Genomic DNA, 26,009 nt, shown 5'->3' on the forward strand with positions numbered 1-26,009 from the left:
TTTTTAATTATTTATTTTATTTTTTCTGACCAATGGGGCCTTTTCTTAACCCCTTCAATTTCCATTTAAAATTAATTCCCTCTCCTAAATCAAATGGTCCAAATCCTGACACACTCGCATTATTGTATTTTTCATAATAAATAATATTTTTTTAAATTCTAAAAAAAATATTTTTAATGTATTATGATCTCTCTTATATTTATTTAATTTATAAAGTAATAATAAATGTAAGTTACTTATTTGTGGACAAGTAAAAGTTTCTCAAAATAAAACTTTCCAAATTAGTTTATGCATCTAATAATCATTTCTTTTCTTATCCATTATGTCTCCATTAATTACTCTAATAATTACTTTATATTAATTAATTTTTAAAATGGGTTCTAAATTATATCTGATATAATGACATGGAAAGCGACCGGGTGTTGATAATTGAAATTTTGAGATGCATGTACCTATTTTTTTTTCAAAAATATTGAACAAAATTTTGTCTTTTACGAACAAAAATTCATAATTTTTTTTTTTTTTGAAAATAAAAACATTGGGGTCGTGGAGAGTTGTACTTAGATTAAGTTAGATGATGTTGAATTATAAGATAAATGAATATTTTAAATATTGTATAGATAATAGATATTTTAAATGGGTTAGAAAATGAATTTTAAATAAAAAAAAGAATTAAAAAATTAATGGTGAGGGCCCCAAAAGAGTCCTTTGGATTTGGAGGGATGTGTGAGATTGAGTGTGATGTATAAAGCTGATTTGACTTGAAGCTTTATTTATTTATGGTTGAAAAATAGGGAATGGGTACATCAAAAATAGGGCTACACATAGCCTACACAAATTCTTTTTTTATTTTTTAATTTATAGTTTTATTTTAACCCTTAATTTAAAATATTTTTTTAAAGTTAATTTATTTTTAATGAAAATTAAATTCAAGATAAAATTATAATTTTTTTCTATAGTTAGAGTGATATCTCAATTCACTGATAGCACGAGCCAGAAAATGAAGTGAAATTAGCAAGGCGTATGATAGGTGGTAACTATCTCGTATGGTTTGAAAATAAGTTAATTAAAAATTATTTTTGGTCGTAAAGTTGGAAGTTAATTAGTTTCTATTTAGTGTTTAAAATTCTTAAAATTAATATTTTGATCCTCAAACTTTAAAAAATTATTTTAAATTGTCCACGAGCTGAGGTGGCAATTTTTAAAAAATAATTTTTTTTTTGGTCGAGGTGGCATTACCCCCTTTCTCCCCTCCGTTGTACAGTTCCGTCGGTCATTCCTTCCTTGGAGGAATGGAATCAGGTGGGAGTAAATTTTATATGAGGGAGGCAAAACGGAGTTGATTGGACGGAGGAAGTTGCAGACGGTGGTTTTATGATCCATCTGTTGAAGAGCAAGTGAGAAGGGCTCGTAGAGTATTGGTCTCACACGTTGAAGGCGGCGGCAGCGGCGGCGGAAGTGGTCTCTGCGACGACCATCACAGTGTGGCGGCGGCGTTGCAAAGATGAGAAGGTGAAAGATTATTCTGTTTATTTAATTTGATAATCGTTGCAGAAATGCTGAACTCACCCTACTTTCTTCTAGATTTGTTCCCCAAATCCATCATTTTTGGCACTAATTTCCATGTTTTTTTTTTAAATTTATTTTCCCGAGATTTCACCTCGTTTGAATGTATATATATATATATATATTTATTATATTACTAAATTAATAAAAATATTATCAACCTAAAAGATACTTTTAAACTTAAAAAATACATTTTCTATTAATTTTAGTTAATATTTTGTTTAAAATATATTCATAATTTTTTTTAAGATTTTAAAAAATGTATAAAAATGGTATCATGCTTAAAAAAATATTTATAAACTTTCAAATATATCATTAAAAAGTTCATACAGATGGTTTGGTTCTTATGGTTACGATAAGATTTTTTAATGCTGTTTTTAAAATTAATATTTAATAAGTAGGTAGAAGAAAATAATAATAATAATCATTGTAATTATTAAAATAATCTATGCATGGCAATATTATTATTAAACGATAAGATACATTAGATTTATGTGTCGGAAAATATCGAACCCATCTTATAAATGATGGGTAGTTATGACGTGGACCATTATAATATTTTTTAAACAAACCTCTACCTGTTATTTTCAGCCTTTTTGGTTTATTTAATTATTGATAATTTGGGAGTTGTTTTATACAGATTAAAATTGTGAAAGCTTCAATTTTTTATTTTCAAAAAACATTTAAAATCTTTACTTTTTTGTTTAGCTTAATTATTGATAATTGTAAAATTCTTTTTTTTTTCTCTTTCAGAAAAATACTTTTAAATGGTTTTAATAAAATGTTATCCCTTTTATTTGAGTGTTTTCAAATTCAAAATTCAATTAAAAAAATTATCTTGTCTATGAAATTTTGCTATACATTTAAATGTATACTTCATGCCAATAAATTTTAATAAAACGGGCATATTTTAAAAATTAAAAATAAAATATTTATTAAATGAAGCAAAATAATAAATTACTTACAATGGTATTTTTTAAGGAATCACTTTAGAACAATTTTATGGGTAGATTGTTTTTAAATAAGTACAATCAAATAATTTAGGATCAAAATAATTTTTTAAAAACATTTATTCAATTTAAATTATTGAATTTTATAATTATGCAAATGATATATTTTAATAATAAATTGGGAATGTAGCTCATACGGTAGAGCGCTTGCTTAACATGCAAGAGGTATGCGAATTGATAACCCTACATCTCCATGAGCCGTGTTTATAACATGAATAGAAAATTTATATAAATTGTATCATAATTGAAATGATGTGTTTTCCCATTTTATATAATATTTTGTATAATTCAAAAGAGTAATATCTGAAGGATGGGCTTGGATCAAATTCAAAGGCCCAAATCCATGGCCGAATATTGATACAAAAAATGAGTAACTTATAAACTAACCTGAATATGGCGAGTGTTCCCTAGCTGCTGAAGATGTCGTTTGCCTTCTGTTTCACATATATTTGAATAATGAATTGGGGAAGTAGTCAATTGGGTAGAGTGATTGCTTAGCATGCAAGAGATACGTATCTCCATGTTGTTTGCTTAGCATGCAAGAGATACGTCTCTCCATGTTGTTTGCTTAGCATGCAAGGTACGAGATCGATACCAAAGAGCCGAATAAACTAAGTAACTTGTAAACGGACCTGAGTATGACGCCCTTAGAGCATGTCGTTTGCCTTGTGTTTCACATATATTTGAATAATGAATTGGAAATGTAACTCATATGATAAAGCGCTTGCTTAGCATGCAAGAGGTACAGGATCGATACCCTACATCTCCATTTCTTTATAAGAGCTGTGTTCATTACATGAATAGAGATTTTTTATAATAACACGAACAGAGATTTTATATGACGAGTAATCCCTAAATCCATGGCCAAATATTGATGCAAAAAACTGAGTAACTTGTGAACAGACCTGAATACGATGAGTGTTCCTTAGCCGCTGGAGTTTGCCTTGCGTTTCTTGACAGCAACTGAGCGAAGATCCAAATCAAGCTGAAATGCTTGAAAAAAGGACAGATACAGGGGAAATTATCAGCCACCGAATACACAGAAAACAGATCCAAACCCAAAAATGAAGAGAATGGACACAGAACACATAATCAAAGAGATTTCACAGCTGAAGAACACATTGAACAGAGCTCCAATCAAAACATAATCAAAGAGAATTTACAGATAAAGAATACATTGAACAGAGCCAAAATTAGCCATTCAATACACAGGTAACAGACGCAAACCTAAAATCAAACGCAAAATTGAAGAGAATTTACACAACATATACTGAACGAGAATATCAGCTAAATAATAATACAACGAGCAGCGCCTAAATCAATCACCGAATATAAAAATCCCAAACTCAAACCCAAAAGCGAAGAAAATTTACAGCAGGAGAATCAAAATACTAGAAGAAATTTTGGAAAACTCATTCCAAGAATCAAATGCACAAGAAGAAGAGCGCAAAATCTATTAAGAACGGAAGAGAGAATACCACTTTGCCCTAGCTTGAGAGAAGGAGAAAGTTGAAGAGAGCCGTAGGAAAAGAAGCGAAATAGAAGAAACTAGTTTTTGTAAGCTTCCATTTCTCTGTATTTATGTGCCGTAATCAACGGCCGAGATCTAATCGTCAGATATATTTCCAATTGTATACATGACCAACGGTCAGGATTTTAAGCTGGCTTCCCAAGCTATCAACAAAAGGGAGACCTGAACGTCTTGGCGCGCCACACTTCACTTTCCCGCCAATTCGTCTTCTTCTAACCGAGAGAAGAATCAATACAAATCCATCGTCTCTTCTTCCATCTCCACCTTCTGCTTCGAGCTTGTTGTGCCTTTCAATGGCTTCTTCCTCCAATCCCTCATTGTTGCTTCATCTGCTACTCGTTTAACGTTGTTTATTCCATTGGATTCCTGGCGTTCATGCTGCACTCTCGTCCTGTTTTCACCGTCTACAGGTCCGTATCATAAATAGCAGTTCCGTGTCGATTCTGGTTCTTGATGTCTGTTCACATCGAAATTTATGTTTATTCACATTTTTCTCAAACTTTTGTTCGTTTTTCAACTCAGGATGAAATGTTCGATCAGTCATTTGAATCCATTTTTATCAGAAAAGTTACTCATCTCTGCTATCAGGATCTACATGCGGCAACCTCGTCTACAGGTCGGCTGAATAGATCTCAGTGCGATGACTGATTTGGTAATTGTTCGGCTTGAAGTTAGTATTGAATCATTGATCCATAACCTTCCTCAAAATTTATTGTTTCTTTTTTACCTCAGAATTTTGAAGTGGTTTGACGGTCATCTTCTTGCACAGATTTTAGTAAAGAAGCTATTTCATTCTGTCTCAAATTTACATAACACTTATCAAGAAGTTACGGTATGACTCTTCAATCACTATTTATTTTTCATTTGTTCACTTATTATTCTTGCTCTAAATGTTCTGTTGATCACTTGGCTGATGAAACGCTGGTGAGTAAATAATTGAATTGATCTCTCCACTCTATACTGATTAGACGTAACAATAACATTTGCTAGCCTGTAGAATAGGAGTATCATTTGTAGGTATAAACAAAAAAAGCAAACATATATATGGCATGATATTCTTTTCTTTTGAAATAATTGGTGCACTCTGTGATACATCATCTTTTTACAGTTCGAATTGTCAGGTGACAAACCTTTTTATAAATATTTGTGAATTTTTTAAGCTCTGTAGTTCGATTGTGATGCAAAAATATGGGTGCAAGATGCTCCTTTATAATGATTGGAAAGCGAATGAAACAGTACTCACACTAGTACACAAAAGCAGCATTATTGGGTACTTGAAGAAACAGGTTAAGGCTTACAATAGTTTAGTTGGCTTCACAGGTTAGCATTATATGCTTGAAAGGACAAACAGAGCGGGAAAGTAGAGAAACACTGACACGAAGCATATTCTCGTAATTATCGAGAACAACGCTTCTGCAGCTCTTATTATATCATCGGTATAATACCTCTTCTTTATTGGAGCTTTAGATTCTTCATGAGCCTGCAATAGTTCAAAGAGAACAATAGAAAGATTAGTTAAATGTTTCTAAATGTGAATATATGGGCAACTAATTCTACTAGGAGGCAGTGGTATACTTCACGGCGAGTTCTTGGGCCTACTTGATGTTTAATTAACGCAACCCACGTTAGCTTAAAAGTTCTTTAATTAGTACTGAAGTAGATCCAAATGTTAAAGAAGGGATTTATAAATACGTAGATGTCTGAACTCAGAAATACAGGACCATGTGCATGTAATTTAAAGCATGGGAGATTCGGTTTCACGTTGTCTTTTTCTTAGAAAGGGGAAGTGAGAATGCATGAATAGGAATAGCATGAAGCCTTATAAAAACAATATTTTTATGAGAGTTGTCGGTGTTGGGTTTAAGTTGTAGCTACTTGAGTAGGAAAAGAGAGCGTGGTACGTTAGGATACGCGGACAAGCTACTTCGTAAGAAGATGAAATAGCATCTTCTTTCTCTCCTCCGCCCACGTACTGTTCGTAGAAATTCATTTGGGAATGATTATTTCCTTTTAAATAACCTTGCAGTCATTCTTGGAACTATGGAACTATTAGATGTTAGATGAACACGACTTTTCCCACTGATATGATATTGTACACTTTGAGCATAAGCTCTCGTGATTTTGCTTTGGGCTTATCCAAAAGGATTCATTCCAATAGAAATAGTATTATTTGATTATAAATCCATGATCACTTTTTAAGTTAGTTAGTTGATGTGAGACTTTCATCCAATATTAGAAACCTGACTACAGCTTAGCTTCTGACTTTCAATGCATAAATGATTCAAACAGGTCTAACATCTACTCAGAAAGGAAAGTTTTATGGTATATAGATAAATAAAGTTAGTTCTACTCTTACGAGTTCTTTTGGGAGGTTGGTTCTCCTAGCAAAGATGAATCACGTTATTTTGAAGGTCTTTTCCCCTATGAGCTAACTACTCAGAGATCTTGATGACTTAACGAGAATGAAAGTAGGATAGAGACTTGACATGTGACATAAAAAAGACGCCTAAGAGTAGAAAGCTCGTTACCTCTGCTCATCACCATACACTGTACCGTTGGATACAATGGGCTTGTAGTTGGGGAGAGGTATCTTTCCAGATTCTATATGCATGAGATCTTGCACCAGGATGTCATAATGCCTTTTTACTTCCTCAGCTGTTTTTCCACCCACTGTCCTGGCCACCTTTTGCCACCGGTCTGGTGTGTCCTCGGGATATAAAGCCAGAGCGTCCTCAAATTTTTTGTTTTGCTTAGGCGTCCACGAGGAGCTAGAACTGCCTGAAGATTTAAAAGGGCTTGTTGCCATTGTATAAATGAAGTTAGGATGGAAAGCTTTGAACTGCTAAGATGATCTAAGTAGGTGAAAATGCTGCAAAGAAAGCCGCACGGAACAAAAAATATGGTAAGAAGGAGACCTGGGCTCCCTTTTAAGAGATGGCTAAGTCAAGCTATGGTGTGAAAATGTGGGTTCTGAGTGCTTCTTATACACTCAAGGTGATGGTAGTGGGATTAAACAAGTTGAAGAATGCGTTTTAGGGTGATTCCCTTTGCCTGAGGTAGTGCAAGTGACCGACCAAACGGGTCGTAAAATCTTTTCAAACACTGTTTTTTGTCTCTTATAATATCATCACGTCATCAGCAATGGGAAATTCTTGAGAATTTATAGGCTGGTGGAGGGATTAGATCCAATTCTTAGCCTAAGAAATAACACACAGATGCTGCTTTCAATATAAAACTTCCACCTTCCCTCTCTGTAGCTGGTCTTTGGATTGTTGGTTCGCCCTCCTTGCATATTTTCTTCCGCCACTTGCAATAAATTTAAGCCAAGAACGCAGGACCATCTTTCACACTACTTTTTTATACCGGAAAAAACGGCCACCATTGGTACTAGCTCTTTTTGCAACATTAGCTTTGATGTTCAAATAAACTTTTAAAAGAGCCTATAGAATGCCCCCATTCGATAGGCTCTTTAGCAATGGAAACTTTTTAGTGATGCGAAGTAGAAAGGAGGAAGAAAAATTGACACAAGAATCTAAAAAGTACTGTGCGTTTAGCCTTTCACTTTTATTTCCTAAATTTTATATAACAAATTGTGCGGCCTTGATTATTATTGTTGTTGTTGAAGAATAGTTTGGTTCTTGTTGGTTGATTAATTATTTGAAAAAAAAAAAAAAATCTGTTTCCAAAGTCCTATTTCGGACTTGGGAAATCTTGTTAGCATACATATCTATTTATCGATTAAAAAGAAATAATATGTAAGGACTGACTTTCTTTATTTTTTATTTTTATACATTTATTCGTACTTTATAAACATATAATCTTTCGCTTTTAAATATTTTATTTTATTTCTTAAATTTTATATAAAAAGAAATGGTTCTTGTTCATTCATTTATTACTGAAAAATGTTTGCGTGCTATCTTTTCTTTTTTTTATTAATCTTTTTATTCGGTCATAAGCGTTTGGTTTTTCCCTAGGAATAATTTTTGTTGGAATTTATTATTATTGTTTATTTTTTTCAGTCTAATTGCTCTCTTGATGTTGCATTTCCCTCTCCCCATTATGTACAATAACTAATGGGTTAAATAATACATAAAAAAAATTAATTACATAAAGTATTAAAACTTTGGTGGAAAATGTATTAGAGTTCATGGACATTAAGGGTAGGATTTTATAACTACACGGCCTAGATATTCAGAAAAATATTGGCTAAAAGATTGTTTTATTAGGAAAGGGGTTCCAAAGTCCGTGCTAAAGTGCTAAAGAAGTTGTAGTAGCCCACTAAATTAAGATTCAGGTTCCAATCTTAAACGGCCAAACAGTCCACTTAAAGTAAGATGTAATTAAAAATATGCAACTTTTTGGCCAAATATGCTAGTCAACTACATCTCTAGATTGCCTCTCGAAGTATGCAACACCTTTTCTTAAAAAGAAAATCCGTCTATATGTTATATAATCTATTTATCTGATTTCATTGGATTTAGTTTTATTGCTCCACTTGGAGTAAATTTATATTTAACAGCACTATTATTTAGACCAAAGTATTTCCTGGAAATTTTAAAAATATATTGCTTGCAGTAGCAAATGTTATTCTACGGCCCTGGCTTTGAATGGGCCAACTTTATATATTTTTTCAAAAATACTTTTAAATTTTAAAAAAAAGTTTAAAAAATAATTTTGAATTAAAAAAATTTCATTAATACTCTTAATTTTTTTAACCATTCTTTAACCAAAATATATATTTAGTCACGAATTTAAAAGCTTAATCCCTGGTATTTTTTAACTGTTCTGTAGAAACTTGCATTGGCTTTGATAAATCTCCCTCTTTGAGAAGAATCTTCAACTATTGGAATCCTTCTAGGCACAATTATAATTTTGAATCTATATTGATAGAAGAAATCCTTCATGCTTGATTATTCCAGAGGATAGAAAGAAAAGGCCAATATGATTTTCTTATAACTATCAATGTAAATGGTGAAATGTTTGGACAGGAATAAAAAGTTCTTAGCATGTTGGGCAATGATTTAATCGATATTTCTCTTATAATAATTAATTAACACAACTTGGCTGCATTTCTTTGATTTTATTCTGGAAGTATATATGCTTTATTGTTTTTAACTGCCAATAGTAAGAATAATTGTATAGGTCCCCTTTTGGTTGATTTATACAAAATTCCTACCTTTTTTTCCGGAGTGCACTCCGACTCTGCTTTTACGTTCCCTGGACACTCTTACCCATGAAAATTTGAAAAGTTAATTTTATATTGGTAACTTCATTCTAAATGAGATGACTTTGAAGTAAATGCATTTAATTGAACATTTTACTGTGAGAACTTGAAATCTAACCTGTTAAATATTCTTAGCATTTAATATTCTACAAGTTTTTAGTCAATTAAATATGGTAATTAAGGTAGTTTTCTAGTGAAATAGTCCACGCAAACTAGTCTAAAGACCCACAAATATACTAAAAAAATACTAAGCGTTGGATGATGAGAGTCCCATATCGGCTAATTTAGAGAATGATCATGGTTTTATAAATAAAGAATACTCTCTCCATTGGGATGAGACTTTTTGGGGAAGCTCAAAGCAAAGCCATGAGAGCTTATGCTCAAAGTGGACAATATCATACAATTGTAGAGAGTCGTGTTCATCTAAATATCATGCCCTAAGATTTTGTTGATTTTGAATCACTGTTCTTAAAAATAAATGGTAATATTTAGAAAGATTTTATTTGATAGGGTTGTTGTAAAGAGTGTTTAAGACGAAGTAGCGCCTTCTGTTTTGTGTTTTGTTTTTTGTGTATTTGCTTTTCTACATTTGATACCAATTACGTTCTTTTGAAGTATAACTTTGACAAAGTGAAAGAAAGAGAGAATAGAGAAATATTGAACACATCAAGGAGAATTGTTATCATAGGTAAAAGTGTTCAAGAGCAATGGTATTTATCGAGTACCTACTGCCGAGTAGGGTGATAAGCAATCACTGCTGGCATTGATAACAACATATAGCAGTGACGTAACTACTAAACTAAGTAATACTTACATGAGGAGGTAATAGTAACTATTGCCTCAGACACCCCTGCAAGCCATACAACGGCCCATAGAGGAACAAACATAAAGCTCTACTTAAATGAGATAAAGATTGTGCAAACAAGAATCTCTTCGGGTTAATCTTGTTATGATGTGATACTATTGTCTTGGGAAATCTGAACTTTATCTTCTTTGGGTTTTCCCTTTTGAGCTTCCCCTCATGGTTTTAATATGCGTCTACTAAAGAAGGTTTCTATACCCTTATAAGAAGTTATTCGTTCTCCTCTCCAATTAATGTCAACACAGTTCTTGAAGTAATATGTTCACTGATGTTCACATCTCATGTTTTGATAACTTTTTGGGTTGGAGCTATTCTTGCAGATACACAAGCTTAACAAAGTCAAGATCGAAACCAAAATCCTCAAGTCCTTGGAATGATGCAAGAGATGACAGAAGTAGTGTAAGATAACCACACTTAGATTGAACACAAACTCCCAACACAGTTCAAGAAGCTTTAGGAAGACATCTCAATGGAAAGCATCCACTCTGGAGGAGTCACAAGCTCTTAAAAAAGGCATTGTTGGATGTGGATGGTTAAATACTCCTCAGGTACTCCTCTCTATCGCAACAAATATAAATGGACCAATTATTTCAACTTTATGAGAAAAATATTCTTCTCAATAGTGAAGGTGGAAGAAGTGTATATGGGTATTTGAAGACAAACCTAGTAAAAAATAAAGAATGTTGAATGAAAGTTCCATTGGTATGAGTTTATAATCAAAGAATATACTTTCCATTGGTATGAGGCATTTTAAGGAAGCCTAAAACAAGGCCACGAGAGTTTATATTCAAAATGGATAATATCATACCATTGTGGAGAGCGTCTTCATCTAACAAAGAGAAGATATCTCTATGGTTTGATAACAAGTCTTTCAAAATTAAATAGTTCTTTACTCAAATGGAGAGGAGCTTCCCTGTTTCTTTACCACACAAGACATAATATGGTGAAATATACCATAGTTCTTTACTCAAATGGAGCTTCTCTGTTTCTTTACTATATCAGACATAATACAATTAAATATACTAAATTATAAGATACATCAGTGAGATCAAAATCGAAAAAACAAAAAACAAAAAAGTAAAATAGATAGCTAAAAAGATTGTGATAAAAAATAAATTAATAAGGACTTGTTTTATAGGTATTCTCGTAAGATGAATGGAGTATTACAAATGGATGATAATGGACTACAAATCCCGGTTTAAATTCATTTTGTTAACTTAATTAAATCATTTTCTGGAGATGAAAAAAAAAAAAAAAAAAAAAAAAAAAAAAAAAAAAAAAACTCGTTCCGTCAGAAAATGAGAGGCGAGGTGAGAGATAAATGATAATAGGAAAATAATATTAAAAATAAGAAAAGAATTCCTGTTGAAAAATAGGGGGAATATTTTATCGCAGAGGAAGCTCGGAAAGAAAATCGAAGCGATTGAGAAACGAGGCAACGGAATCGACTTCATTAATCATTGCTACTTCCCTAATACGGATTCAATTCTTCTATTCTCTTCTCATCCATTTACTGTTCTTCCCCTTGCTTTTCGGGTTTTCAAGGTTAGGTTTCGGTTTCTGCTTCTTTCTCAATTTGTTTTCTGAACCCTAATTCTCCGATTTACTGAACTATTGCCATTTCCGATTCCATTTCTGTTGTTATAAGCCAACTGCTTTCGGGCTTCGATTGATAATAGTTCGGATACTGCCATTTCGTTTCTGGTTATGAAAAATGAAAGGAAGCTGTAGATTCACAATTCATTTGACTTTTGCTGTTCTGGGCAATTGATGAGATTGATGCTCTTATTCTGCTGTTGATCGTGTTTTATTATCCTAATGCCGTTCCTTTTATGATTTGAAGGATTTATTAGCGGATATATTTTTATGGAAGGAGTTGGGGACGACGCGGCCTCTGCAGTAGCTCCTCTGGCCAAGTGGAGAAACGATTTTGCCAGAGCGTTTCAGTATTACTTGGATCGATCCACTCCTCACCCTGTCCAGAGGTGGTTGGGAACCCTTCTTGTTGCAGCAATTTATGTGTTGCGTGTTTTCTATGTTCAAGGGTTTTATGTTGTTTCATATGGCTTGGGAATCTATATCTTGAATCTCTTGATTGGCTTTCTATCGCCCAAGGTTGATCCTGAACTCGACGTCTTAGAAGGAGCTTCCTTGCCTACTAAAGGTTCTGATGAGTTTAGGCCGTTCATACGCCGACTTCCGGAGTTCAAGTTTTGGTATTCCTCTTTCCTTTAGCTACTTTGGTAACTTCGACTGAAATTTCATTGCGTTTAACATTGGAAATGGCTTTGGCTAACTATCAAGTAACTTGTTCTGGTTTTTTCTAGCAATAATTGAAAAGATTTCATTGCTGGAAACTATCTTATGATGAAGCACTTGGTATTCTTTTCTCGCTCTTTATTTCGAAATGTTGTAATTGGAATGCATTTAATTGTATTAGATAAAGTTCCAAGGACATCACCCAGTTTGTAAAAAAGTTATATCGAAACAATTCGCGTATATCTATACCTATCTATATATAACTTGCACTTGGAAAAGAATTATATTTATTTTATAGGCTCGTATGTATTTCAGGCTTTGTATTTGGAAGATATATCCGTATTAACGTTTTTTTTTTGTAAGTTGCTCCTTTCCAAGTGTAAACATATTGCAAAATACTTGTTATTGCATGGAAATGCGGTGATTTTGATGATTTTGGTGGTGGACACGTTTTTTCTTGTCAATTGTCATCCTTATTTCATACACTTGACATTTCTTGAGGATGGACATTAATTGAATTGTGAAGTATAGCTGCATTAGATACTATTAGTGAGTTGTGCAGCATTACATACTGGCTTGCTTTGATGATTACAGTGGACTCTTAAGACTATTCAAGTGTCAAATTATAGCAAATTCTTATCATTGCATGATCTTGGAGTGAAATGTGCAGTATCAGATACTGATATCATTTAGTTGTGTTGATTACTAAATGAACACTCTTAAACCTTTTTCCCTTTCTATTTTCAGGTACGCCATCACCAAAGCCTTTTGTGTTGCATTCTTCATGACTTTCTTCTCACTCTTTGATGTTCCGGTTTTTTGGCCCATTCTTCTTTGCTATTGGATTGTTCTATTTGTCCTGACAATGAAGCGCCAAATCATGCACATGATCAAATACAAATATATTCCATTCAGCATTGGAAAACGGGTGAGGCAACATGAACTTAGCTAGTAAATAGTCATTTAACAGCGCATAGATACAGAGAACACACCCCTCCAGATGGAGAACTTGGCCAAAAATCAGTAGCACCCCTCCTGTCCCCCAGAGAAGAAGAAAAAAGAAAAAAAGAAGAAGAGAGAGTGTGTGAGATCCCACATTGCAATGTTAGGGAGGAAAACGAAACATTCTTTATAAAGGTGTGGAAACCTCTCCCTAGTAGACGCATTTTAAAAACCTTGATGGGAAGTCCGAAAGGGAAAGCCCAAAGAGGATAATATCTGCTAGCGGTGGGCTTAGGGCTGTTACAAATGGTAATAGAGCCAGACACTAGGTGATGTGTCAGCGAGGAGGCTGAGCCCCAAAGGGGGTGGACACGAGGTGGTGTGCTAGCAAGGATGTTGGGCCTAGAAGAGGGATGGATTGGGGCTCCCACATTGATTGGAGAAGGGAATGAGTGCCACCGAGGACGCTAGGTCCGGAAGGGAGGTGGATTGTGAGATCCCAAAAGAGTTGGAGAGGAGAACGAAACATTTTTTATAAGGGTGTGGAAACCTCTTCTTAGTAGACGCATTTTAAAAACCTTGATGGGAAGTCCGAAAGAAAAAGCCTGTAACTTTTCTCCTTTGCTTTGTGGCAGAGATATTCGGGAAAGAGGTCTTCTGCAAGTAGCAGTGGCGTTTCAAGAGACTAAGTTTCATCTTGCCCCTCTGGTTAATAGTAGACAAAGTGTGCAGCACTCGAATTCTTCTTTCGGGTTTCCTAAACAAGCACATGCTTCTTGACAAGTACGAATTCAGGCTTCTGGTGGTAATGTGGATGTTGTAATAGGTTTTTCTCATTTCCCTGTAGACCACAACACATCCTATACTTAGTTTTTCTTCCTGTTTATCTTGTTTAGGACTATAGGCTCTATTACTATAGAATATGGCATATAATTTTTGGTTTGTATCATGGGGAAAAATGAAATGTCCAATTAATATTTTTATTGGGTTCTCGTTTTCCTGTCAGTCTTTTGCTCTAAAATGGCAAAGTGATAATGTTTGTTGTTTTGTTTGAGACGATGACAAGAAGACAAGAAGACATGGAACTGGCCTTCTGGGCTCTCCCAGGTTCGAGAATTGCTGCTTCTTGTCTGTTTTTATAAACAATCTAGGCGTGCTTCTGGACTGCTTTATTTTATTTCAAACAAGTTTCCATTATATTTTATTTTTCTTTAATTTTGGTTAATATGTTAGAAATTTGAATATTTCTCACTCCTTTTCATTTAAGCCCATAAATAGAAAACTTCTAAGAAGAAGAGAATAGCATGAAAATTAGCAAACCAAAGGAATCAAAACCATTTCCTCTGACCAACAAAATGACCTAATTGCTAGAAACAATAACTCTCTTTGAGAAGGAAACACCCAAAAGAAAAACCTTCAACTTATTTAATTCTTGAAAAAGAAAAAAGAAAAAAGAAAAAGATTATCCATCCACTTGTGTTATTAAGTAGTGATGGAAACCTTCCCAACAGGTAGTTCTCAACTAACTAACTTGACTTCTCTTATTAGATTAATTGAAAATAAAAAATTGTTACATGCGCAATAAGCATAACCCCATGGCCAGCTAATTCATTACCTTTGCCTTTCGCTTTTAAAGCATAAAAGAAAATATATTCCTTTTGAAGCTAAACCCACCCGCCGCCGTCCGCCGTCGCCGTCCGCCGTCTGCTGTCCTTTCCCTTCTCCCAACAACCAATGAACCCTCGAGCTTATGTGTTAATCTTCTTCTTCTGGTCTCTTCTCACCATCCTCACTCCCGCCCTCCTCCTCCTCTCCGACACTTCGAATCCCTCATCGGTCACCGGTCAACTCCCCTTTAGTAACATACATTCTCCTTTCTTCTTCTTCTTCTTCTTCTTCTTCTTCTTCTTCTTCTTCCATTCTTCTATATAGCTCTGTGTTCATTTTTTACCTTTTTTTTTCTCTGTTTTGCAGATGGCGAAAATGGAGGGTTTCAAATGAGTAGAAAAGTTGTGGGGTTGACCAGAAAATTTCAGATGTTGAAAGTTTTGGCTGAACAACAGACCGCACCGCCGACGATTCCCACTCCCATTACAGCCCCGTCGCCGTCGCCGTCTCCGACTACGGCTCCGGGTGCCGCCGTTCCGGTTCGGAGGTTCATGGCTGGTGCTGGGAAAGTCATATTGACAATGTTGAAGGGATTGGAAGAGGCACAGTAATTAAGGCTGGTAGGATATATTTCAGTCTCTGAATATTTTATTTATTTTAAAATTAAAAAAAAAAAAAAAAAAAAATCGCCATATTGTTTGTTGGAAAATAAAAATTATTTTGACCCTTTTGGTAAATTAAAAAAAAATGAAAGAGGAAATTGTTTGTAAATATTTTACCTGTTCTTTGTTGCTATAAAGCAATTAAAGAAAAATTAAATAAATGTATTGGGTTTTTTTTTACCGTTCTTTTTTATCTTTTAAGCCATTTATTCTAATGTTACGTACATAGGAAATTAATTAGTTGACTTATTTATTAAATATAATTTAATTAGTTTACTTCTTTTTTTTTTTTTTTTTTTTTTTTTTTTTTTTTTTTTTGTGATGCTAATAATTCTCCTGCAATGATTTAATTATTCATTTTCCTTATAATTTCTCAACAAATTTTATTTTAATTATTATATTAATAGAATTTATAAAGATTCAAATTATTAAAACAAAAACTTACCGAGTTATAATCCAAACTAATTCAACTACTCGTTCGAGTTTTAATCCAACTTAATTCAACCACCTGTTTGAGAGGGATCAAAATCAATAATAATCGAGCAAAATCAAAGCTTTTTAAATCAATTTTCTTAAAAATTATCATAACAAAATTAAAAATTTCAATACTAACGTCCAATATATATTTTCTAAAAAATTATCAAATAATTTATATTAAACAAAATTAGTTGCAAGTTTGAATTAAAATCAGACAAATTTTAAATAATTATTAGATATTAAATATCAATATAAGAATAATTAAATTGATATGCTTTATCAACATTAAAATCAAAATTTATTGACTAATTGTGGAATCATGATGTGTTTTTTATTGCCTCAAAATTTACCTATAATGAAGAAAATTGATATTAAAGTAAAGCTTATGAATCAAATAAATAAATAGAGCATAGTATAAAAAGAAAATGTGGGGCATGAAGAGTAATTAATTTATAAAGAAATGAATAAATAATTAATAATAAAATGGACAAACCATTTAGAATTGAAAAAGAAGCAATTTGTATTATTTTAAAACAACAAACGCCAGTTGTAATGTTATTCGTTGAAGTGATTTGACGAAAAGCCAACGCCTTTTGTTTTTTTTTTTTTCACTTAAAAATATTTTTTTCTCAAAATAAACCCGACCTTACCAGAATAAATTCATCCATAGAATTATAGTTCAACACCGCGCTACCATCACAACCTTCACAAAAAAAAAAAAAAAATCGTTACAAGAACACTACGAGAACACGAAAAACAACTTCAAGTAGACTTTTTTTTTTTATTAACGATGTTGATTTTGAAGTTTCAACTACTATATGACATTCTAATTAAAAAGAAGTAGAAAAAAAGAATGACAAACTTTTCAATGGACTAATTTGAACTTTAAACTAATAAATTAATTGATACCAACGTTGAATTTTATAGATTTATTCGATTAAAATTCTAAATTTATATTTAAAGTGTAAATTTTATATTTAAGATTGTAGAAGAAGGAACAAGAAATGTTCTTTCTATTACTTATTTTTCCATCATTCACATCACCATATTTCTAAATTTCTATGGTAGTTAAGCTGTTCTTGTTGGTGGTGTGTATGTATGGGAGAGTTTTCATTAATACAACTATTTCAAATTCTAGCTTCAAAATAAAGGCGATGGCTATTGTATTATCATGTTTTTTTTTTTTTTTTTTTTTTTTTTTGGAATATAAAATATGAAGGAAAATATGTTTTAGTTCCGAAGATTTGAGTATAATTTTCATGGCAGAATCCATGTGCAAGATGAGAACAATCTTGTATTTAACTTCAATCTTTCAAGAACAGAGTACAATCCAAATGGGAAGAAGAAGAACTCCATAAAAGCTCAAAACTCTCACAAAACCCAGAAATTTCAACCACTTAAGATGCTGAAAAACAGAAACTAAAATCCCAGAAGCAATGGAGATTACAGAGTTTCGACCTTTTTTCCTTTGCAGCCTCGAGAGTAGCGGCAGCCATGGCGTCGGGGCTTTTCTGGGTTGTCGACCTCAGAATCGCTCGACTCCATTAACAGCCCTCTCAGGCATCTTCGTCTTACGGCGGGTTCATGGGTAACCCTCTCGGCAGGTTTTGCTAAGTGTTTAGCCTGTAATTCATCTTTGGATTTTGTTGGTTCTCGAGGGAATTTCAAATTGATTCCAGGATCATTCTCAGTAAATGAGCTATCTAACATGATTGAGTTGTTCATACCTTGAACATTGATGTTGATATATAATTTTTGGGCTGGATTCTCTTCTGTTCTTGAATCTTGGGGTGTTTTATGATTGAAATTTCCTTCCATTTCTGTGAAACTTTTAGCGATTTGAACTGGATTGTTCTTATACTGACGGTGGATGTGGATTGAACTATCGGCTTTGGGTTGGCCGGAGTGTAAGTGCATTGATGCCCCTTTGTTGTTGCCTATGAGTGTTGTGAAACTCTTTGGGTTTTCTTTGTCTGAATATTTGATGTTTAGTTTCTGAAAAGCTTTGGCTAAGTCTTCCATGGATTCTTCCTGTTTTGAGTCCTTTTCCAGATTTTCCTTAGTTTCTTTTGACTGTTCCTGTGATTCTGGAGAGGTTTCTAAGCCATTTTCTATGGTTTGATCCGATTGGATTGGGGTTTTAGAAGAGTTCTTGTTCGAATGGGGATTGGAATTGTTCTTAGATGTCAGGTCTTCCTTGGTTTCAGGCTGGTTTTCTAATGAAGTTTGAAGTGAAAATGCTGATCTTGAAGATGATGGAGGCTGAGAATCAGCTTTGAATCTTGATTGTGATGCTTGCGATGACGGAGACGGTGACTTTGAAGCAATTCGGCGTCGAGGAGCTGTAGCTGCAGGTGATGGAGGCTTTGAAGAAGCTTCCTGAGATGGAGAGGCTTTGCCTGATACTAATGGGGACTTATTGGAATCAACTGAAGATTGAGGGGCTGTTTTCGATGGCGATGGAGGCTTGGAAACCGGTCGGGTTTGGTTTTTCACTCGAGAATGTGACGGTGACTTAGAACGAACATTGGCAGGAGGCGGCATAGGCATAGGCATAGTTTCAGTTCTTTCAGGTGGCTGAGCTGGTGCTAAAGGAGGCTGTTCTGGTTTTATCTCAGGAGACTGGACTGATTGATGCCGAATGTTCGGCACGGTATCGGCCGGTGAAGACGAAGTTTCTGCTTCATCTATGGCCTCATTTACAGAAGGAGGAGAATGCAGAGAGTAAAGGAATGATGGGTTTATGATTGAAGGCATCCTGTCCAAAGCTATATATATAATTTGGCATTGGATACTTGAGAAACATTGCTCAACTTTTGGATTAGCTTTCTTTTACCTTTCTGTTGGACAAAGAATATGGCAGGCTCTTGCCTTCTCTATGAACAACAGCATCGTCCAATCCTAAAGTTTATGGTTTTCAATGTTAAGGATTGTTGCGAGGGAGTTTCACATTAGCTAACTAAGGAAATGATCACGGGTTTATAAGAAATATATCTTCATTTTCAGATTATTGAAGCAAGGAATGTTCACTAATCGCAATATTAATTGAAAAGTTAGTTTCGTGATGAGATCGATCATGATCGATGATTGCAAGACATTCATGTAAAGCAAAAGCAAAGAATGATGTGCCCTAATCAAATTAGTTTCTTAATGTGATGAATGATAATTGCAAGTTATTCCTGTTTATTCTACTTCAAATCGCCATGGAATATAGAGCATACCTTATGTTCATCATCAACGGAGCTTCCTATCACAGTCCAATCCAGATTCTAGGTCAATTTCCGCGCTAATCTTCACGAGTTTCTTCAATCGCTTGAACAGAGACGATCAAATATCGTTTAACAATACTCATAAATAAATCAAACGAGACAATATTTGAATTAACTAACGATTTTCATTCGAACCTTTGGTGAACAGATCCAAAATGCAGGCGATCGTGAGAGCATTACGATCGTGGCAAGAGACGTTGAAGATCGCGAACTCGCAGCACTCGTGTAGGAGAGAAACGAATCAAGTGGAAAAGATTTTGGAAGGATCAGAATCAAGAGGGTCGTCTTCTCCACTGAAAGGTTTGGAGAATATTACCGTGGCGGAGATCGTTTCGAGAAATGGAGATGGAAGTATTGGCTCCTCGTGGTTATCCTGCAGTGCGGATGATGCGGCCATTGATACCGTGCAAAATGTAGCGAGTTTGATTCGGTTTCGCCATTTCCAAAAAGCTCGAAAGCTTTTCTTGTTGAGAAGATTGAGGAAATTTTCTTTGCTGCAGATGGCTAGAAACAACGTTGGATCGTTGGTGGTGTTGAAGCCTGAAGGACAACACATCGCCGGAATTGTAACGGAAGGAGGTAACTGAAATGCTGATAGCATAGGAAAATATTACAAATGCTGATAGTATTAGGAAAATATCATAACACAGTAGAGATTCGTGATAACTTCTCCCCGATGGTTATATGTAGTAAGTCGTTGTTGTATCTCTTTACCCTATTTTTTAAAACTTTCTTTTTGAACCGGCTCGACCCTGTTTTCTAGAACTTTCTTCGGTTCATCTCTCTACACTCTCTTTTGAAATCTCTCTACCCTATTTTCTAAAACTTTCTTTTTGAACTGGCTCGACCCTGTTTTCTAGAACTTTCTTCTTGAACCGGGGCCAGAGGCTTGACCCGTTTTCTAAAACATTCTTCTTGAACCGAGGCCAGAGGCTCAAGCATACGTCGCTTCTACCCTCTCTTTCGAAATCTCTGTACCCCATTTTCTAAAACTTTTTCATTGAATCGGGACCAGAGGCTCGACCCCGTTTTCTAAAACATTCTTCTTGAATTGGGGCCAGAGCTCGAGCATACGTCGATTGGCCGTAAGCGACGCAAGAACAAATAGACTTAACTCACTTGTTGCTGAGAAGTGAGTGTCGCACAATCAAAAGTTCACTACCATGAAAGTGTGATTGTGACATTTTTGCATTTTTTCACCACATCGAACATACCATTGACCCGTAGGCATTATCCAATATGTTTGAGTCATAGAACGAGCATACTAATGATAAAGTTTGAAGATACAAAAAAATTACACGTAAAGCATTATAGATTAAAATTTAAAATTATGATGGGTTCCTCAAAAAAAGAAAATTTATAACAATTTTGCCTTCCATCTAAAACACATTTGCATTCTAAGCAAATTCCAAAAATTAAATCAAGATTTTAAAAAAAATTGTTCTCTGTTCCATGAATATTAACTTGGTAATTGCCGTATTTTTATGGTCCTCCTAACCAGACTATCTGAAGAAGATAATAGCAGATGGGAGATGTCCCATATACACAAAAGTGTGGGAAATAATGACTTGTGAGGTTATTTTCTGTCTTCCCTCAGCTACAAAACCAGATTACAAACAACAGTTCTCACTAACACATTTTTATTTTTCACGAACAGGACAAACTAGTAACCGTTACGTCCGACACGAACATCCTTAAAGCAATGCAGCTTATGACAGGTAAAAATACTAAGAACAGTGTCCTCTAGATTCTGAATTTACCATATAAAATGTAAGTCAGCTCCTTCTCCAGCTGCATCAACGACCATCTAAGAAGAGAATAATCTAGATGAAGTTCTTGGCATTTGCAGAGAATCGCATAAGACATGTTCCTGTGATAGATGGCAAACTAGTTGGCATGATTTCTGTAGTAGATGTTGTCAAAGCAGTGGTAAAGCAGCAAAATGGGGAACTCGAGCGACTAAACGAGTATATAAAAGGAGAATCGTACTAAAAATCGAGTTCTAAACATTTAAGAACACATGATTCAGTACTACTGTAACAGCAAGCATGCTTTATTGAGAGACAACAGCCTGATAGTGAATACCATGTAAAGCAAACAAGCAAAAAATTTAAAAGAATCAGTTATTAAAGCATGTCGTCTCTTTTTTTACGTATTTGTGAATGTTCCGACAAGCTTGCATACACCTCGACTAATTCCATGGGATAATACTCTACAATATTTGGGTGTCAAAACCTCGTTCGAGACCATCATGGATTAAACTCATTCTCTCTATGTACCTTTTGTTATACCCACGACCCTTATTGATCACTAAGCCAACCCATGAGGTACGACATGAAGCAAATAGGAACCGAAAAATGATTAATAAGAAAACGTCGACATACCTGACATCGAACCAAGAGATGATGAATGTAGCCATAGAATACATGACATCGAAGGTGCAAGCATTTAGGAGAAGAAAAACAAAGGTAAATAACACTACCTGACAAAGAAATGCTGAGATGCCAATTCTTTCCAGCCACTAGCTTTGCCATAGAATGCTAGTTGATGGTAAATATTCACATTTCCGCCAGTAGAAACGAATTTTCAATAAATTTATAAATGGTCGAGAAAGCATCTCAAGGCAGTCTCCTGCCACGAAGAGCTTGAGATGTCCTCAGAGCCATTTGAAGTGATTGGGAAGCAGTGAAACCCTGGGCCTCCATAACACCCTGCAATCTTTTAGCATCCTGCACAAACCCGCCTGCTATGAGTCCGTTTATGATCCTCTCAAAATCACCATGTCCCAACTCCTCCTTTTTAGCTTCCAAGACCCCGAGAGCTTGCAGCGCCTTTTTTTCAATCCCAGCTCTCGAGTACATATCACATAGGCTAATATGAACCTTAAAAGGGAGGGTGTCACCCTGCGCGCCGATCTTGCCTAAGATCTGCTCAGCTTCATCAACCAGCTGCAACTTGCCCAACCAATCTATAAGAACAGCATAAGTTGCAACCCCGGGCTCAAATCCATCCTTTTCGAGCTGTAGTAAAAGATTCAAAGCCTTGTCCAACAGATTCTTCTTTTCATAGGCTGCAACCATACTTGCAGTGCACCTGTCATCAGGCCTGTGCCCAATTTTTATCATGTAGTCAAAATTGTTCCTTGCCTGATCGGGATCACCAGCTTGCCCGTATGCCTCAACGAGCAATGTACAGGACTCCAAACTTGGCGAGAAGCCAGCAAACTGCATAGTAGCGGAAATTCTTCCAGCGCCACTAATATCGCCACGTTGGGAAAATGACCTTAGTAATGCCATGTAAATGTCCTGGCTGGGTTTAATGTCCCTTGCTTCCATCTCTCTCATCAGCGACTCGCCCAACTTGGGTTGTCCAGCATTTACAAATGCCATTATCATGGAATTATAAACCTTCTCATCTGGCTGGAACCCATGACTCCTTAAGGTATCAAAAGCTTCCTTTGCACGATCAAGATTGCCCACCTTGCTATACATATGAACTAAAACTGAGGCTGTCAAAATGTCTGGTGTAATGCCCTTCTCGTTCATCTTCTTAAGAATCCTTTCGGCATCCTCGAGGCGGTTCTCTTTAGCATGGACATCGACAAGCTTAGAGTAGTCACGGATGTCGGTCTGAAAAGACTCTTCACTCAAAAGAAGTTCTGCAACCTTCATTCATAATAAGCAACGAATTAAACTTAGGGTCTTACTAATTTCAAACGTTATGTCGTTCGTTTTGACATGGAGTAGAAAAGATTCACTAATAAAGATCCTAATGCATTACACCAGCAATCAAAAGTGTTCCACCGAGCAACGTGTAGATAAATAGGGTAACTGAGTGAAATTTGAAATGGACAATAAAATTGACAATAACACATGGCAAGAAGGGAAAATAAGAGAAATGTTTTTTACCTTCAAGTATAAGAATCTATTACTCTCATTCAATTTGTCGAGTAAGGCGATCCAGTCAACCCTAGTGGGTTGAAGAAGATCTTTCCATTCAGCCAATAATGGCGATGGGTCTTCGTTATCATTTAATGAAAGAATTCTCTCCGTGACCAGTTTGCATTTGCCAGAAATTGGTTTCGGTTCCTGGGGCCATAACACCTCCTCTGCCTCGTGGACTTTGTCTGCTACTTCACTCCACTTGGGATCAGATAAATCAAGACCATAAATCTTGTACTTTATCTTCCCTCGCCTTTTGGGAAGTGAAACAGCCTCGGATTTCACCTCGGATGCAGCCTCTACACTGCTCGGAGAATCATTGTTTTCTTCCTGGGTACAAGCCTCTTTTTTTAGCTGCTCCAAACTTTCATAGAACTCGCTTTCCTCCATTTTTTCACGGGCCCATTTGAACCTAAATTCCCTCAGCATATCGCCTCGAATGCCAACTTCCCCAGCAAACCTACACATTTCTTGAACTTCCTCAGACAGCAGAAAACCCTTCATTTTCTCCTTTTTTGTAGCCTTCTTCATATCATCCAAAACCATGTTGCTAACTTCACTTACTGTCTTCCACAAATCCTCGCTTAGGTCCCAATCTCGATTCTCAGCTGAAGCCTTTAATGACTGCTCAAAGCTACCCTTTTCCATTTCAGATACTACTTTTTCCACGATTATCAAAAGCATTGCATCGACTGTCTTCTTATCATAGTCCGGAAATGTTTCAGAAATCTTCCCACGCATTATCCAGACAAATCTGGATAAGAACTCATTCATTGATCCGTCATCTTCCTCAACATCTGCAGACTCAAGTTTTGGCTCCATTGCTGCATCACTCAACTTAGTTACAGTGGAGTGAATGCACCTACTGAAAATTAAATTCGATTTTCCAAGCTCAAAATTCCTGACAGGAACTGAAGAATAACAACCGTAGTGTCGATCGAGAAAAGCAAATGAAGGTGATGTGATGAAAGTGCGAGTGACATTGATGTTGACAGCCGATTGACAACGGTGTATGTTGCCATTGATTCTCCAAAAATCCTTCAGTGTTCGACGATGGAGTAAATGCTTTAGGCTCATCTTCGGTCCCTTAGCCCTGTATGAAAAAACAAAAAACAAAAAAACAAGGAATTTGAAATGAACTGTGATTCCAAATCTTGAATTTTTGAAAATCTGCTTCCAATTCTACCCCATAAGATACTTTTTTTAGAAAACAAAAAATAAGGCTAGCTAGTTCATATGCAAACAACTCCCTGTGTCTCAATTCAACTCAATTACTCAATCCAATTCAAATAAACTCAAAACTCAAGGTAAGTTTTCTATATTTTTTTTTTTCAATTGATATGAATCATTTCAACCTTTTCAAATCAGCTGTTCCTTCAACAAAGCAAACTAAACGTCAGGTGGATTTCTTTCTTCTTCTTCTTCTTCTTTCCCCTTTTTTATGAACTGATTCAATCCCTTTTTCTTTTTTTTTGCCTTCTAATTTGTGAGGTATAAATTCTTAGTTTTTATTTTTCATTCAGACTAGTAGAGCATTGGTTGAAGAACAAATCAACAACAAAAGTTATATATATATATATATATTCTTCGTTTTCTCCTCCGTGGGTGAAGAGAATAAACCAACATAACCCAACGAAAAAAAGATTACAAAAATAATAATAACAATAAAACCTTGCAGATCAGAGAAATGAGCGGCGGAAGGCTGAGACGGCGGCAGCTGAGAATGCAGCGTGTGGTGGCAGCCGTTGAGACGGCGTCGAGCAGGGACGGCGTGCAGTGTGCAGTGACGATAAATGGGTGGGAGGGGGTGACTGAACCTGAAATAGGGTTTAGAAAATAATAATAATAATAATAATAATCTGATGGAATGTTAGGTTTTCTTTTACACATTGAAATTTTCATTTTTATTTTAAATTTTGAAATTTCTTCTAAAAAATACATTTTACGTTAAAAAAATGTTTTTTAATATGTGGAAAAACTAAAAAGAAAAAAAAGTTAATTTCTTTTCATAATTTAGTTTGATTTATGACGTTAATTTGCAAGTTTTTCTTTTTTTTTTACCATCGAAAATTTCTTAATTTATTAAGTCAATATTTTCTTTAATATCGTTGTTCAATTAGCATTGGTTAAAATCAACGCCATATATTGTTTATTGGCGATATATGACATGTCAGATATCCACGAACTTCAGGTCTTCCCGACAAATTAAAGTAGTTGCAACGATGCATGTATGAGACAGTTCTTTTCAGATTCAGTTAATTGGTCAATTGTAATCTTTTTTGGATTGTCGACTAATTGTTGTAATCTAATAAAAAAAATTAGATAAAGTACAGCGGTTAATTGTTCTATACGTAATAAAATTAATTATTTTTATTTACCGTTCAAATTAGCCACAATATATTTTTTGAGTTATAATTACGGTTTTGAATGACGAGCCAATCGTATACCTACAATATTGTAAATTATCTGTATATTAAGATTTTCGACCGTGAATAGAGGTAGTTGTGTTATTTTATTTATTTTTTTGCTAGTTGGTCATTGAGATATCAAAGTTCGATGGGTCGGGGTTCCATTTTAACTTGAATACGTCATTTTTAGGGTTTTAGAAGGGTTTCTTTATGAAAATTCATATTTTTTAATTAAAAAAATCAACAAAAT

General features: G+C 34.8%; 6 protein-coding genes and 3 long non-coding RNA genes across 9 annotated transcripts; 4 read left to right on the top strand and 5 right to left on the bottom strand.

The window, feature by feature from the left end:
* Positions 1 to 2,783: 2,783 nt before the first annotated feature.
* LOC111805199 (uncharacterized) lies at positions 2,784 to 4,192 on the bottom strand. The gene is made up of 3 exons (XR_002816622.2): positions 4,055 to 4,192; positions 3,209 to 3,569; positions 2,784 to 3,010 (listed from the first exon to the last, which is right to left on the bottom strand). It is a non-coding gene; the product is annotated as an uncharacterized LOC111805199 (long non-coding RNA).
* Positions 4,193 to 4,379: 187 nt separating this feature from the next.
* LOC111805196 (uncharacterized) lies at positions 4,380 to 4,977 on the top strand. Its single transcript, XR_002816620.2, has 3 exons — positions 4,380 to 4,517; positions 4,630 to 4,759; positions 4,840 to 4,977. It is a non-coding gene; the product is annotated as an uncharacterized LOC111805196 (long non-coding RNA).
* A 470-nt stretch (positions 4,978 to 5,447) lies between these two features.
* LOC111805197 (protein RADIALIS-like 4) lies at positions 5,448 to 8,355 on the bottom strand. The gene is made up of 2 exons (XM_023690137.2): positions 6,636 to 8,355; positions 5,448 to 5,587 (listed from the first exon to the last, which is right to left on the bottom strand). Exons 1-2 carry the CDS (start codon positions 6,911 to 6,913, stop codon positions 5,560 to 5,562), a joined length of 306 nt encoding a protein of 101 aa, XP_023545905.1. The 5' UTR covers positions 6,914 to 8,355; the 3' UTR covers positions 5,448 to 5,559.
* Positions 8,356 to 11,540: 3,185 nt separating this feature from the next.
* LOC111806008 (protein RER1B) lies at positions 11,541 to 14,386 on the top strand. Its single transcript, XM_023691327.2, has 4 exons — positions 11,541 to 11,738; positions 12,037 to 12,409; positions 13,200 to 13,380; positions 14,030 to 14,386. The coding sequence occupies exons 2-4, from the start codon at positions 12,060 to 12,062 to the stop codon at positions 14,081 to 14,083; spliced, it is 585 nt and encodes a 194-aa protein (XP_023547095.2). The 5' UTR covers positions 11,541 to 11,738; positions 12,037 to 12,059; the 3' UTR covers positions 14,084 to 14,386.
* On the top strand, positions 14,363 to 15,681 carry LOC111806009 (uncharacterized). The gene is made up of 2 exons (XM_023691329.2): positions 14,363 to 14,501; positions 15,369 to 15,681. Exons 1-2 carry the CDS (start codon positions 14,429 to 14,431, stop codon positions 15,611 to 15,613), a joined length of 318 nt encoding a protein of 105 aa, XP_023547097.2. The 5' UTR covers positions 14,363 to 14,428; the 3' UTR covers positions 15,614 to 15,681.
* Positions 15,682 to 16,604: 923 nt separating this feature from the next.
* On the bottom strand, positions 16,605 to 19,683 carry LOC111805265 (uncharacterized). Its single transcript, XR_015422919.1, has 3 exons — positions 19,546 to 19,683; positions 19,363 to 19,453; positions 16,605 to 16,844 (listed from the first exon to the last, which is right to left on the bottom strand). It is a non-coding gene; the product is annotated as an uncharacterized LOC111805265 (long non-coding RNA).
* On the bottom strand, positions 17,414 to 18,898 carry LOC111805262 (oxidoreductases, acting on NADH or NADPH). Its single transcript, XM_023690245.2, has one exon. It carries the CDS (start codon positions 18,896 to 18,898, stop codon positions 17,585 to 17,587), a length of 1,314 nt encoding a protein of 437 aa, XP_023546013.2. The 3' UTR covers positions 17,414 to 17,584.
* On the top strand, positions 19,566 to 21,544 carry LOC111805264 (CBS domain-containing protein CBSX3, mitochondrial-like). The gene is made up of 5 exons (XM_023690247.2): positions 19,566 to 19,823; positions 19,911 to 19,989; positions 20,912 to 20,985; positions 21,068 to 21,128; positions 21,260 to 21,544. The coding sequence occupies exons 1-5, from the start codon at positions 19,566 to 19,568 to the stop codon at positions 21,400 to 21,402; spliced, it is 615 nt and encodes a 204-aa protein (XP_023546015.2). The 3' UTR covers positions 21,403 to 21,544.
* Positions 20,966 to 25,184, bottom strand: LOC111805261 (uncharacterized). Its single transcript, XM_023690244.2, has 4 exons — positions 25,023 to 25,184; positions 23,319 to 24,444; positions 21,893 to 23,075; positions 20,966 to 21,280 (listed from the first exon to the last, which is right to left on the bottom strand). Exons 2-3 carry the CDS (start codon positions 24,426 to 24,428, stop codon positions 22,029 to 22,031), a joined length of 2,157 nt encoding a protein of 718 aa, XP_023546012.2. The 5' UTR covers positions 24,429 to 24,444; positions 25,023 to 25,184; the 3' UTR covers positions 20,966 to 21,280; positions 21,893 to 22,028.
* Between the last annotated feature and the right edge of the window lie 825 nt (positions 25,185 to 26,009).

Source organism: Cucurbita pepo, chromosome 11, assembly GCF_057944985.1.
Source record: "Cucurbita pepo subsp. pepo isolate OVF chromosome 11, ASM5794498v1, whole genome shotgun sequence".
Taxonomy (NCBI): Eukaryota; Viridiplantae; Streptophyta; class Magnoliopsida; order Cucurbitales; family Cucurbitaceae; genus Cucurbita; species Cucurbita pepo.

What these genes read in the sequence shown, in the direction of transcription:
- LOC111806008 (XM_023691327.2), top strand. Translation starts at nt 12,060, where the DNA reads ATGGAAGGAGTTGGGGACGACGCGGCCTCTGCAGTAGCTCCTCTGGCC. An exon ending in CTTCCGGAGTTCAAGTTTTG is followed by an intron (nt 12,410 to 13,199) that starts GTATTCCTCTTT and finishes TTCTATTTTCAG; the next exon opens with GTACGCCATCACCAAAGCCT. An exon ending in CATTCAGCATTGGAAAACGG is followed by an intron (nt 13,381 to 14,029) that starts GTGAGGCAACAT and finishes GCTTTGTGGCAG; the next exon opens with AGATATTCGGGAAAGAGGTC.
- LOC111805264 (XM_023690247.2), top strand. Translation starts at nt 19,566, where the DNA reads ATGCAGGCGATCGTGAGAGCATTACGATCGTGGCAAGAGACGTTGAAG. An exon ending in CGGAATTGTAACGGAAGGAG is followed by an intron (nt 19,990 to 20,911) that starts GTAACTGAAATG and finishes CCTCCTAACCAG; the next exon opens with ACTATCTGAAGAAGATAATA. An exon ending in GGGAAATAATGACTTGTGAG is followed by an intron (nt 20,986 to 21,067) that starts GTTATTTTCTGT and finishes TTTCACGAACAG; the next exon opens with GACAAACTAGTAACCGTTAC.
- LOC111805262 (XM_023690245.2), bottom strand. Translation starts at nt 18,898, where the DNA reads ATGCCTTCAATCATAAACCCATCATTCCTTTACTCTCTGCATTCTCCT.
- LOC111806009 (XM_023691329.2), top strand. Translation starts at nt 14,429, where the DNA reads ATGTTTGTTGTTTTGTTTGAGACGATGACAAGAAGACAAGAAGACATG. An exon ending in GGCCTTCTGGGCTCTCCCAG is followed by an intron (nt 14,502 to 15,368) that starts GTTCGAGAATTG and finishes TCTGTTTTGCAG; the next exon opens with ATGGCGAAAATGGAGGGTTT.
- LOC111805261 (XM_023690244.2), bottom strand. Translation starts at nt 24,428, where the DNA reads ATGAGCCTAAAGCATTTACTCCATCGTCGAACACTGAAGGATTTTTGG. An exon ending in ATAGATTCTTATACTTGAAG is followed by an intron (nt 23,076 to 23,318) that starts GTAAAAAACATT and finishes TTATGAATGAAG; the next exon opens with GTTGCAGAACTTCTTTTGAG.
- LOC111805197 (XM_023690137.2), bottom strand. Translation starts at nt 6,913, where the DNA reads ATGGCAACAAGCCCTTTTAAATCTTCAGGCAGTTCTAGCTCCTCGTGG. An exon ending in GTGTATGGTGATGAGCAGAG is followed by an intron (nt 5,588 to 6,635) that starts GTAACGAGCTTT and finishes GAACTATTGCAG; the next exon opens with GCTCATGAAGAATCTAAAGC.